The 13,335-nt window shown below is 35.6% G+C and overlaps 1 protein-coding gene across 4 annotated transcripts in view; it reads left to right on the top strand.

The window, feature by feature from the left end:
• PKN2 (protein kinase N2) overlaps positions 1 to 13,335 on the top strand; it is a 129,645-nt gene that overhangs the window by 90,293 nt on the left and 26,017 nt on the right. For 3 of the 4 annotated variants that reach the window (XM_047083679.1, XM_047083680.1, XM_047083682.1), the window contains exons 9-12: positions 11,443 to 11,586; positions 11,905 to 11,980; positions 12,575 to 12,749; positions 12,989 to 13,115. In XM_047083679.1, coding sequence (XP_046939635.1) covers positions 11,443 to 11,586; positions 11,905 to 11,980; positions 12,575 to 12,749; positions 12,989 to 13,115 — 522 coding nt within the window. The remainder of the gene's footprint in view (positions 1 to 11,442; positions 11,587 to 11,904; positions 11,981 to 12,574; positions 12,750 to 12,988; positions 13,116 to 13,335) is intronic. The other variant, XM_047083681.1, reaches the window with a different exon arrangement.

The following is a 13,335-nucleotide window of genomic DNA, read 5'->3' as shown; positions in this document are numbered from 1 at the left end:
ACCTAAAGTTGTTTTTGTTGTTGTTGTTGTTTTTGGTTTGTTTTTTTTGTTTGTTTTTTTCATTACTTCAAACATTCTTCCCACTTGGGAGCAGCAGTACTCCCTTTGAAAGTGAAGACAATGCATGACTAAGAAAAGCTATTCATCCCTGAGGCTAACTAGAGCTTCTAGGCTCCTGATAGGCATGTTACTTTTCCCTAATTTGATTATAAACTTCTCTTTGGCAGAGACTACATTCGTTATCATGATAACTACTTGTGTTTTACTTTTTCATGTGCTTTTTACCCTTTTACTTTATCCCTTATATTTATAGAATATTTATTTGTGGAAAATGTTTATTGAAATATTTATAGAAAATGTTATTTTAAACTGTCTGACGTGTCCACGCCTAGCATTTTGCCTCAAATGTCAAGTTTCTTTTCTATGGGATTCTGGAACTAAGTTATACTATTTCTGTCCTTTTCAAGACACAAAGATTTGTAGATCTTTTTGGAGTTGTAAGATACTCTGGAAATGAACTAGACCTACAATAATCTAAAAAAGCCCAAATTATGTTCCTGGGAGGTCAGGGCTCTGTAGAATTGTCTTAGGAGGCAACACGGAGACTTTTTTGTTTTGTTCTGGGTAAGATATCATTTGGAATTTGCCACTTAAGAAAAATAAGCTTTGAAAATTGCTGATATAATTCAGCCCCTTCAGCCCCCTCATTTTACAAATTACTAAGGAAATTATGGCCTAAGGATAAAACAACTAGCCTGAGGTATAATCCAGGATTCTTTTTTTTTTTTTCTTTTTTTAATTTTTACTGAAGTATGGTTGACACAGTGTTACATTATTTTCAGGTGTACAACATAGTGACTCAACAAATCTGCAAGTAATTGTTCTGCTTACCACAAGTCCAGCTACTTTGTCACCATACAACACTATTATAATACCACTGATTATATTCCCTATGCTTTTTTATCCTTTATCCCTGTGACTTATTCATTCCATAACTAGAAGCCTGTATCTCCCACTCCCCGCCCCTGTGGCAACCACCAGTTTTTTTCTCTGTTTTTATGGGTCAGTTTTTGCTTTTCATAATAATCCAGGATTATTATTTTTTTTATTACATAATCCATTTCACGACACTGAGATCAAGATTCACATGCTCCACTGACTGAGCCAACCAGGTGCCCCAATAATCTAGGATTTATAATGAAGTCTCCTGACTGATAGTTCTATGTTCTTTCCATTCTTATCAGATTACCCTTTTTATATTTTCTTATAAAATTTGATCCTTATTAATGTTTATTGTAAATGCAATAACCATGTAATTTCTCATTTTCTCTGAATTCCTTCAGTCCTCCTGGGGGAACAAGCCATACAATAGGAATACAAAGACATGTTAATTTCTTCTGTGTAAGAGCATATTGTTTTGAGCATATTGTAAGAGCATTCTGTTTTGAGCATATTGTTTAAGCTGAGATGCTGTTTTTTAACTTAAAATGGACAAGGACCCTGACTGGTTCAGTTGACTTGATCTCAGTGTTGTGAGTTCAAAACCCATTTGGGGCATAGAACCTAACTTAATTAAAAAAAAGTTGAAACTACAAAAATACTGACCCTTTTTACCTCTTCCAAATTCTATTAAATGACACATCATACTCTCCTGAGGCTTTGAATCCTCTGAGACAGTGAATTATGTATACAGTCTACATTCTTTTCTTTTTTTTTCTTTTTTTCCATCTCTGACATCTCTTAATCACCAGATAGGCTCCAGTATTCCTTAAGAGCTTTGGTTCTTCAGTTCAGCATCATTATGGGGCATTAAAAACAAAAACAAAAAAACTACATATGTATACAACCCATTTAACATAGTATTATTTCAAACTTCTTTGAATACCTCAGCCACAGTGTACCTTTACTGCTTGTCATTTTAGCAATGAATTGAGCAATGAAATCTTAAATTTGATATGTCACACTTTCACCAAATCTTTTATTTCCCTAAATGAGATAAAGAACCTAGATTAATGACTATGCAGATAATGATTATGCAGTAAATGATAGCTTAAATTATTGTTACTCCTCTGGTCTCTTCTTTATTACCACAGAACTAGATATTTGATCAAATCTTTTCATATCCTTAATTCTTCAGGAAGAGGCTGAAGAAGGGGCCATCAGCCCCTTACAAATTTCATGTTCTTTTCTCTGTACCCTAAAACCAGTGTTACCCTGAACCATTCCCTTACTGATGCTCCCACATCAAGCAGCCTTTAATCTTATCTTTATATCAGACCTGTCTTGGAAACCCCCAACAGCAAATCACTCCTACCATCTGTCTTTTCTGCTTTAATCTACTGAATGCTGCTGAAATATTAATCATACCTATTACTATAAATTTTAGTTTCTGACTTCAGCTGGGCTTGTAAATGTTGTCCTGCATTTCAGATCTTTATCCCCTTATCAGGAGCTTTTCTTTCACCTATCTCTTCCAGTCTTCTATCCCACCTCAGACCCCTTTGTTTCCATTTTATACATAAGATTAAGATCATTAGGGTGCAGCTTCCTCAGATTCCTCCTATCACCTGCAAATATTTCTGTATCTTCCTCATTGGTTTTAGAGAAAGAGGTCTCTTTCCACCCTGTAAGAGCCTATAAGGATCCAATTTGTCCTCCAATTTCCATTCTTTCTCATCTTGTAAACCTGTTCCATCAGTTACTCTGTCACCAGTATTTTTTTTTACCTCCTTGCTTCTCACCTCTGATCCTTACTGCATATGTTCACATTTCCTTCCATTAAAAAAAAAAAAAAAATTGTTTTGCTTCTTCATAGCTCTATTGACAGGACTCTCTCTCATAGACAAGATTCTTGAAGTAGTAGTTTGTGCTCACAGTCTGTTCTTCCTCATCCTATCGTTCATTACACATTACACTAAAACTTCTGTACGAGGTTCTGAACCACGCACATTACATGTAGTATCATTTAATCCTCACGGTAATCTTACATGTATAATTATTATCACTGTTTTGGGGATTACTGAGGTTCCAAAAGGTAAATAACTTTGCCACATGGCTGGAAAGCAGTGGTTCTGGGAATCATCACAAGAATCTTATATCAAAGCCAGGTCTTACCTGAAACCAATATGTTCTTTTAAATAGTGGACTAACTTGTCTCTTTGTTTCCAATATAGATTTTCTTAATCACATACCACAATATTAATAATAAAAGCTGACATTTACTGAACACTGACTATGTGCTGAGCTTGTATTAACTCTTTTAATTTTCACACAACCCTAGGAGGTTGATAATATTATTATACATATTTTGCAGATGAACAAAATGAGGCTCAAAAAGGCTAAGTAAATAACTTGCCCAAGGTCACAAAACTAGTAAGTGGTATAGAGCTAAGATTTTAACCTATTTTTTCTACAGAAATTTATTAAGAATGCAGCACTAGGCCATCTTGATTTTAGGGGGCCTTGTTTTTAATTACTGTATTGCCTGACCTGACCTCTACTCCTCTGTATTTTAAGTCCTTTACTAGGAGCTTATAATTTACAAGTTAAAGACCAAATGCTTTTGGAAGTCATACAGAGCCCTTCATGACTTGTATCTGCTCATCTTCTAATCTTTATTTCCCAAAGCATTCCTGCTTCTGTTCTAGGTGTTAACTAGATGAAACTATTTCCTATCCCTACAGTGTACTTTGTGCATGCTTAACTTTGTACATTCTTTCCCCTTTGACTCCTATGTTCTCTCCCTTATTCTTATAATTTGTATCTAAGAACACAATTTGAGCAGTTTTCTTTTCTGATCTTCCTACTACCTTCCCCTTAGGAAAAATTGGTCAGTTCTCCCTTTTGTGTCATTATACCAATTGTATATGCCTCTCTTTTGCCAGTATTTATTTACATTTCCATCTCCCCAACAAAACTATGAACCACATGAGAACAGGACCATACATTATGTCTCTTTGTATTTCCATCACAGTATTTAGTATAGGTATTCATTAAATATACAACAGAATGACTGAAAATAACTTAATGCAAAAATATTTTTAAAACTAAAAATTTTTTTTATATAATTTCCTTTTTTTTTTTTTTCCTACTTATGCAGGTAACACACTCTGCTTGGTACAGTGATTCCCAAATAGATTCCCAAAATGACACATATTAGAATCTGAGGGGAGGGGGATCATATATATAATTTAAAAATGTCTTCTTTCTTACCTGCTCCCACCCTTCCACACACAACTGAGTCTGACTTATTTCCTTATGGCTTACCTGTTACTGTTCTGTAGCACAGCATAGGCATTTTAGCTTTCTTCTACCTTTCCAACCTTTAATGTGCAAAGGCCTACATTTAGCACAGTGAGAAATAACAAAACAGCGAGAAGCATTCTTTCCATAAAGGACTCTATAGTCTGGTAGGCTTAAAAAAAAAACAGTTGGAGACAAAATAAAAAACTGTTGAATTGTGTTTCAGAAGCTTAGGGAAGAATTCTTCTAACATGAGCATGCATCAAGAATTTAAAAATACATGAAGATACAAACACCATGAGTAAGCAGCAATGGATAATGGGATTATTTGTTATAGAATATAAAATAAATATTTCAAATATTTAAATAATAGAGGAATTTGAAAACATGAGCAAAGAATGAGTGATACAAAGACTAAGCAGAGTTTTTTAAAAAACAAATAGTAGACATCTGAGATTATCTTCAAAATAATTGGGGGACCATTAGTCCCCAATTGTTGAAGCTGGGTTGGAAGGAGAGTAAAATAAAACTTAACAAAAATCAGAAATAGAACATTTTTAGTTGAAAACTAAGTGGATGAGTTAAATAACAAAAGAGTTAGTGGGTGGAAGATAGAGCTAAAGAAGTTGCCCTAATGCAACACAAGGAGACAGATGAAAAATGTGAAAGAGAGGCTACGAGACAGGAAGAATGGGATGAAAATGACTAACACACTAAGAGGAATTCCAGAATGAGCGAATGGAGACAATGAGCAGTGATCAGATCTGAAGCAATAATGACCTAGAATTTTCCAGAACTAATGACAAACATTGAATCCTCAGATTTGAGAACACAAGTCCCTAGAAGGATAAATATAAAAAGTTATACACATCTGAACTCAAGGGAAAGACCTCTGGGCTGGGTTTAGTCAAGAATGCCTTTGTGAGGAACACAGATGTTTAATTCAGTCTTGATGAAAAGAGAAAATTGAACCTGGTACAGGGGAAAAAACGTGAAATCTCATATGAAAATATATGTTTCAGCAGGGGAATAAGATATAAGATTAGACATAGGAATTGTGTATGTAAAGACAGAAAAGTTTATAATAGGTTTGGAATAATAGGGAGTCTTTGGAACTTTTTATACAATATGAATTGATAAAGGAAGCAGTTTTATTTATTTTTTTTAGGAAGCAGTTTTATATATAACTATTAAAGCACTAGTTTGTATCATAATTGTTTACTTCTCTCTTGCAAAAAGAGCAGAATCACCCACATATATAGGAGGCAGACTTTTCAAGCAAAGATCATAACATTATGTTTTCTATTGTCTCAGTCTCAAACTCTCCTCTCTGTATTTCCCACCCTCCCCAAAGATCCTAGGGTTTTCTTCTTTTTGTCATATTTGGTCCAGCTGGAAAATCACCCTTATTGGACTCCTCAACTGAAAAGAGATACTGCTGTTTCCTGATATGGTTGTTTTCTGTTTGCGCCTAGTAGATTCCAGTGGTCTCCCTTCCCTGGCCGGTGCTTTGACTCTGGAAGCTGATAGCTGTGGACTTGAACAACTAGGCTCTGACTTACAGTGGGAGACATTGTTAGGAGGTGTAAGGATAGGAGGAGAGAGAAGTCAAGGTGTTTGTTTCCCTCTTCCCTTCCCTATTTTCACAGCATTGGTTCAACTATGGCTACAGCTCCTGTTGGACAGTCCCTTTTTTCAAGGTCCAGTTCTCATTGGATTCTGACAACTATTACCTCGTGCACATTGAGGCAAGGGGTGGTAATGGATTTCTACTGTTGCTAGATGTCAGTTGCTTCATCCTTGTTGGCTCTTTAACCTTAATCACACCTCCATAAATAGCCAGTTATTAAAATTCAGACTCTTTGAGTATGCAGCTTCTTTGCTTCTATGACCTTAACTGATATTTCTCAAGGTTGTGTTGTCTTCAGAAGCCCATAGAAGGCCAATTAAAGAAGAAATAGAAGACCAATTGATATGATATCTACCATGTTGTACCTTTACAAAGTCTTACCTTTTCTTGGCTCTTGAATATTCCATGCTCTGCTTCGTCTTGCCTCCTTTTTTTTTTTTTTTTTTTTTTTTTTCTTTTCAGCAGTGGAGCCTAGCTTTCATGTTCTTCTATTAGAGGTTCCCAAACTTTCTTGGTTCACAGCATCCTCAGTGTCCTGGTTTTTTGTTTTGTTTTGTTTTGTTTGTTGTTGTTGTTGTTGTTGCTGTTATACAGTGTGTGTCCAGGCCAAAGGAAATATCCAACAATTCCATTTATTAAGAACTACTTACTGAGGCACCTGGTGGCTCATTCCATTAAGTGTCTGACTCTTGATTTCAGCTCAGGTGATGATCTCATGGTTGTTAGATTGAGCCTAGTGTCAGACTCCGTACTGGGCATGGAGCCTGCTTGAGATTCTCTCTCTCCCTCTTCCTCTCCTTCTCCCCTACTTGAGCATGTGTGTATACTCTTTCTGTCTCTCACTCTCTCTCTCTCTCTCTCTCAAAAAAAGAAAAAAAGTACTAACTAAAAATTTTCTGTGCAGCAAAGGAAACATCAGCAAAATGAAAAGGCATCCTACAGAATGGAAGAAAGTATTTGCAAATCATGTATCTGATAAGGGGTTAATATTCAAAATATATTAAAAAGTCCTATAACTCAGTAGCAAAAAAATCTGATTAAAAATGTATAGAAAATGAATAGACATGTTTCTAAAGAAGACATGCTTTAGAAATAGTCAAAAGGTACATGAAAAGGTACTCAACATCACTAATTATCAAGGAAATGCAAGTCAAAACCACAGTGAGTTATCACTTCATACCTGTTAAAGTGGCTGTTGCCAAGAAGATAAGAGATAACAAATGCAGACAAGGATGTGGAGGAAAGGGAGCCCTTGTGTACTGTTGTTGGGAATGTAAATTGGTGCAGCCACTATGAAAAATAGTATGGAGGTTTCTCAAAAAATTAAAAATAGAACCACCCTATGATTCATCAATCCCACTCCTGGTTATATATTCAAAAGAAATGAAAACAATATCGAAGAGGTATCTGCACTTCCATGTTCATTGCAGCATTATTCACAGTGGCCAAGTTATGGAAATAACCTGTCAAGGGGTGAATGGATAAAGAAGATGTGAGATATATATGGAACATTAGTCAACCATGAGAAAGAGGAAGAAATCCTGCTGTTTGCAACAACATGGATGGACCTTGGCGGACATTATGCTGTGTGAAATAAGCCAGATAAAGACAGATACTACATGGTATCATTTATATGTGAAATCTTAAAAAAAAAACAAAAGCAAAAAAACAAAGTCAAACACCTAGAAATGAGAGTAGGAAAGTGGTTGCCAAGGGGCGCCTGGGTGGCTCAGTCGGTTGAGCATCCAACTTCAGCTCAGGTCATGATCTCACGGTTTGTGGGTTCGAGCCCCATATCAGGCTGTGTGCTGACCGCTTGCTCAGAGCCTGGAGGCTGCTTCAGATTCTGTCTCCTTCTCTCTCTGCCCTTCCCCCACTCACGCTTTGTCTCACTGTTTCTCAAAAATAAATAAATGTAAAAAAAAAGTGGTTGCCAAGAGATAGGGGGTGGGGAAAGCATGGAGAGTTTGGTAAAAAAAAAAAAAAAGTAAAAACTTTAGATATAAAATGAATAAAGTCTGAGCATCCAGTGTATAACATGGTGACTGTAGTTAATAACACTATATAAATGCAATTTACTGAGGTGATGAATGTGTTAATTAAATGGGAGGAATCTGCATAGTATGTACATATGTCAAAATATCATATATACTTTATGTCACAATTTTATTTGTCATTATACCTAACTTGTTTATTTAATATAATTTGTCAAATTGGTTCCCATAATTTATACCTAACTTAAAAAGTAGTTAAAAAGTATTTATTTAGTACTTATATTCTAACTAATTAGTACTTTTTGAGTGAAAAAAAATTGAAAGAAAATACAGTATTTTTACTTCATTTTTGCGTAACCAGTGACTTACTAATGGAGTATGTCTGCTTGTTGTATACTACATAACTTCTCAAAGCGTGAACACAGCATGCTTACACACTGATTTTTCATGTGGAAAAAATCAGTTGTTGAAAACCCAATTTAGCAAAGATAGGAAGATGTCATCCAAAGGAATGTGGTACATTCGGTTGTTGAAACTGAGCTTACCATGAGCTAGTATTTAACAGTGTCCCACAGATGTCACTGTGTTTCCTTTGTAAAGTTAAAATAGCCTCCATTGTCCCAGAGTTCCTCACGAACAGTTTGGAAACTTCAGCCTTCCTTGTGCTTCAGGTCTTTTTATGCTAGATTTGTGCCAAGGTTTTTAAATTGAAGCACATTTTTTTTTAAGTTGTTCTCCTTCCTCTCCTACATGTAGGGCTGATTCAATGTCTTTTTTACCTTTTTCTGTTTACTTTCAAGGCCTTAAGGAGACTTGAGACAAATCTTACAGGTGCCTTAGATCTTCCGTGTTTTTTTCTCTGACCCTAGGTTCAAATTCGTAAGACCAAATAAAGAACAAATTGGGACAATTTACTAGTGCTGCCCATCAGTAGCTCAGATTATACTGCTCAGCTATTGTAGTGGTGGTTTTACACTATCTAGAATTTTGTTGCTCTTACAGTTTGACATGACTTAAAGCATGTTCTAGCTCTATAGAACTGGCCTGCTTCATCTGGAAAATTGCCAGCAGATGAGCAGTCACACTTACAGTTTAAATTCTATAAATATTAGAGACATGTCTTTATATAAAAAGTGTTTTCCTTTTTAGGTGCTGTATCCCTACTTTACCTACCCAAATCACACCAGATGTTAGAGACTGAAGTAGGTTTGGGGTTCCATGAAACAGTGTTTGGAGTATTGGCATAAAATAACATAATCTGCTCTAGATCACAGTCACCCTCCCCCTTAAATTGTACAGTTCTATTTCCCAAGGAACAATGCAAAGTAACAAAAAGTGAATAAATTTATACCTAAAATCTCAAAGTAGAACTCTAGGAAATCTAGCTTAAGGCCTTGAGATGCCCTTCCATCTCAACTCTGAGGTCTTTCTAACACACTTCAGTTTAAGGCATGGAATGAAGAGAAAGCAGAATGAAATGAGCCGGTATGTTTTACCAGAGTGGCTAGAATAAATATAAATAAGGTGATTGGACCTCTTCTTCTCATCCAGAGAAAGATATAAACTTAACCATGTGTCAGATGTTAGCAATGTGAAAGTATAAGTAAGATCTTCTTACAAGAACTTCTTACAACTTCTTATAAGTAAGAACTTCCCAGCACCTGTGCCCCTTGCATCTGTCTGATCCATCACAGGTCTTCCTCCTTGATGTGGCAAAATAATATAGGAGGAAGTAGACCTCTTCTCCTCTAGTCTGAAACAGTGTAGTGTAAATTACCAATCCCTGGTTCAGTTATCCATTCAATGTATTTACCAAAATACTTAAACTTTTAACTTAAATAAATGCCATTTGCTGATCTTAAAAAATAATTCTACTCTACTCATACTTCCCCTTTAATGATGAGTATTCTCTCTCACAGTAACTATGTATCAGAAGAAATGAAGTAAGAGGCCCTTGGTTCACATACTGCCATAGATACCTTTTTCTGATGAGACCTGGCACATTGTGTCTTGACTCATTTTTTTTTCATGTTCTGTTTTTTGTTAAGTGTTTTTTATATTCATTTGCATCAACTCATTATTTAAAGTCACAGGATCTGTTAAGTACTAGGAGCTTATGTATAGGCATAAGTTCCTGAGTTGAAAGTTAGTATATGAAAGAAGTAATTTATTACTTTGTTGAGCCTAAGGGGGGAAAGATGTTTATCTCTTCTTGCAGATGGTTTGCAAAATCATAGAAAAGTCTGGTGCTTTCTAATTAGAATGTATGTCGATTATAACATATATGTAGAGTTTGGCTTGGCCCCCAACTTACAAGCTGTGTTCTACACTGTTGTAATTATGTTTTAATTGATTGTTAAAGCCTTAAATATGGGGGTGCCTGGGTGGCTCAGTTGGTTGAGTGTCCGACTCTTTATTTCGGCTTAGGTCATAATTCCAAGGTTGTGGGATAGAGCCCCACATCAGGCTCTGCACTGAGCATGGAGCTTGCTTAAGATTCTCTCCCTCTCTTTCTCCTCTCCCTCCCTTTCTCCCACTTGTGCACACTAAAATAAAAAAAGGGGTGCGCCTGGCCGTCTCAGTCGGTTGAACATCTGACTCCCAATTTCGACTGAGGTCATAATCCCCCAGCCATGGGATCGAACCCTGCATTAGCCTCCACACTGAACCTGGAACCTGCTTGAGATTTCTCTCCCTTTGCTTCTGCCCCCTCTCCTGCTCACATGCGCACACGCTCTCTCTCTCTCTCAAATTAAAAATAATAAAAATAATCGTTAAAGTCTTAAGTATGTTTTTCCACATAAGCATTATTTTTAATGATTATAGAGAATTCCCTCATATGGATATGGTATAATATACTTGTCCCTTAGTTTTTGGACATTCGGTTTGTTGCTAATTTGCTGCCTTTTGCAGGGAGAACCAGGGGGTGGGGGGAGCTGTTGTAATAAATGAATATCTTTTTGTATAAACTTATTCTGAATTTCCCTTTTGCCCCCTACCTGCACAGGCCCCTGCTGTCACTAGTCCTATTACCCGGTGGTATTCTTCTGAAGATTAAATGACGTAATACTTTTAAAGTGCTTTGCACAGTGTGTGGGGCGCACTGTAAGTGCAGGATAAATGCTATTCGTAGACCTTTCCCTAATTCAACATGGGGACAAGGAAATAAGACAGTTTGAAATGGGTTCTTTGAGGAGAGCACTGAGGTCTTCCAGCAACAGCTCAGCAAGTGATACCAAGTGGAGAAGGAAAATCTGAAAGACTGAAGCTATTACATAGCAAAGAGTCTCTGTGGTCATTCATCTGTATTGGTCCCAGATGTGTATTCTTTATAATAGGAATATCTTAGCTAGAGATTGTGGAAATGTAAATTTGTTCCTTGGAGTTAAAATATATAAGTTTGTTAAAATAATATATAATAGAGAAACATTACAAAGCACTCTTTAAAATAGTGTACCTTTGTGTGTGTTATCTTTGTTTATGTATTTGTATTTTATATTTTTTGTGATATTTTATTCAAGTGTGTGTCCAATCATGTCTTCTCTGTTATCTTTATTTTTTTTTTAATTATCCTAGTCACGTGAACTGGAAATTTCAGTTTATTGGCGTGATTGGCGATCTCTGTGTGCTGTAAAATTTCTGAGGTTAGAAGATTTTTTAGACAACCAACGGCATGGCATGTGTCTCTATTTGGAACCACAGGGTACTTTATTTGCAGAGGTAATAAATATATTTTATTAAACGTACATCACTATAATTGGAATTATATATGTAGGCAGCATGACATAGAAGTAGAAAGAGAATTAGGCTGAACATTAGACAACTTGAATCCTTGGCTCAACTCTACTGCTGCACAAGTGTATTACCTTAAGACAAATCATCATCCTCTCTAGGTCTGTTTTTTCACCTAGAAAATGAGAAGTTGGGCTTAAATTATATCTAAGATTCTCAAGTTTTCAATACTTAGGAGTTTAGTGAATTTCATGAAGCATAAATCCAAAGCTATATTCATGTCAACTTGAATTTTCTTCACTGCAGGTTACCTTTTTTAATCCAGTTATTGAAAGAAGACCCAAACTCCAAAGACAAAAGAAAATTTTTTCAAAACAACAAGGTAGTTACTAAGGAATCAAATACAGTTTATTTTGGTGTATTCTTAAATATAGAAAACCAACATTAAAAGTAATACCCAACTTTGTTTTTTGTTTTCCTTTTATTCATTTCTAACTTTTTATTAAGGAATATTTCAAACATATCCTAACAGACTAGTACAATGTACCATCACTCATCCTCAACAGCATTCAACTCATGGCCAGTTTTGTTTCACTATAGCCCGTCCACATACTACTTTCTCAGATTATAAGAAGCAAACCTAGACCTCCTATTGATTCATCCACAAATACAGTTAGTATCTCTAAAAGATAATTCTTTTATTTTTAGAGAATTGTTTTTTAAACCTTAGCCACATATCATTCCTAGACTTAAAAAAACAAAAAACAAAAAACAGTTCCTTCCTATTTATTTTTAAAACTATTTTCACTACTTTTCACCAGCCTTTAATAACAAATAGTTAAGAACTATTTTTAAGTGACAAATTTTGTTTGTTCTTCATAAATTATAAACCAATGAATATGAATTTTTAAATTATGGCTTTTGGTAATATATAAAAAATTACTTATTCTATTTTCTTTATTCACAATATCCATAGGCAAAACATTTCTCAGAGCTCCTCAAATGAATATTAATATTGCCACTTGGGGAAGACTAGTGAGAAGAGCTATTCCAACAGTAAATCATTCTGGCACCTTTAGCCCTCAAGCCTCTGTGCCTGCTACAGTGCCAGTGGTTGATGTACGCATCCCTGAACTAGCACCTCCAGCTGGGTATGTGTCTTAAGATTTTTAAGCATCGCTTTTATAAAATAGTTACTGTAACATTCATGCATACTGCTTACAGTGGGTCTATTAAAAATCTGATTTTTTCTAAAGAGTATTTTGAAATTAGTGTTCTGCTTACTTTCAAAAAGTAAAAAAAGAAAAAAAAAGTTTGCTATAATTTTAAAGCTACTTAAAATATATACTTTTGATTACCGTTTTTGGTGAATTGCTTTATCTTCTATAAGTGATTCTACAGTAACCAAATTGGACTTTGATCTTGAACCTGAACCTCCTCCGGCCCCACCACGTGACTCTTCCCTTGGAGAAATAGATGAATCTGCTGAATTAAGAGATTCGGATACACCGAGACAGGCAAGGCGTTTAAACCTCGTATAATTCCTTTTTGCCAAATGAATTTCCAATAAAAGCATCATGGTGAATGAGGTGTACATTTCAGTTAAAAGTTGCATGTGTGAACTATGTTTTTATGTTCCTTGTGAGTGAAACATAAAACCTCTGGATGCTCATGGGCCAGTAGGGATTGAATAGATTGCTGAAGCTAAAAGCATAGGAACATGGTTGATATAAGATG

The sequence above is a fragment of the Lynx rufus genome, unplaced genomic scaffold (genome assembly GCF_022079265.1).
Source record: "Lynx rufus isolate CCGP_SWC_20201006 ecotype Redwood Valley unplaced genomic scaffold, mLynRuf1.p SCAF_2, whole genome shotgun sequence".
NCBI classification, from domain to species: domain Eukaryota; kingdom Metazoa; phylum Chordata; class Mammalia; order Carnivora; family Felidae; genus Lynx; species Lynx rufus.
The sequence above is the reverse complement of the archived record's forward strand: the minus strand, read 5'-3'. Positions and strand labels throughout refer to the sequence as shown.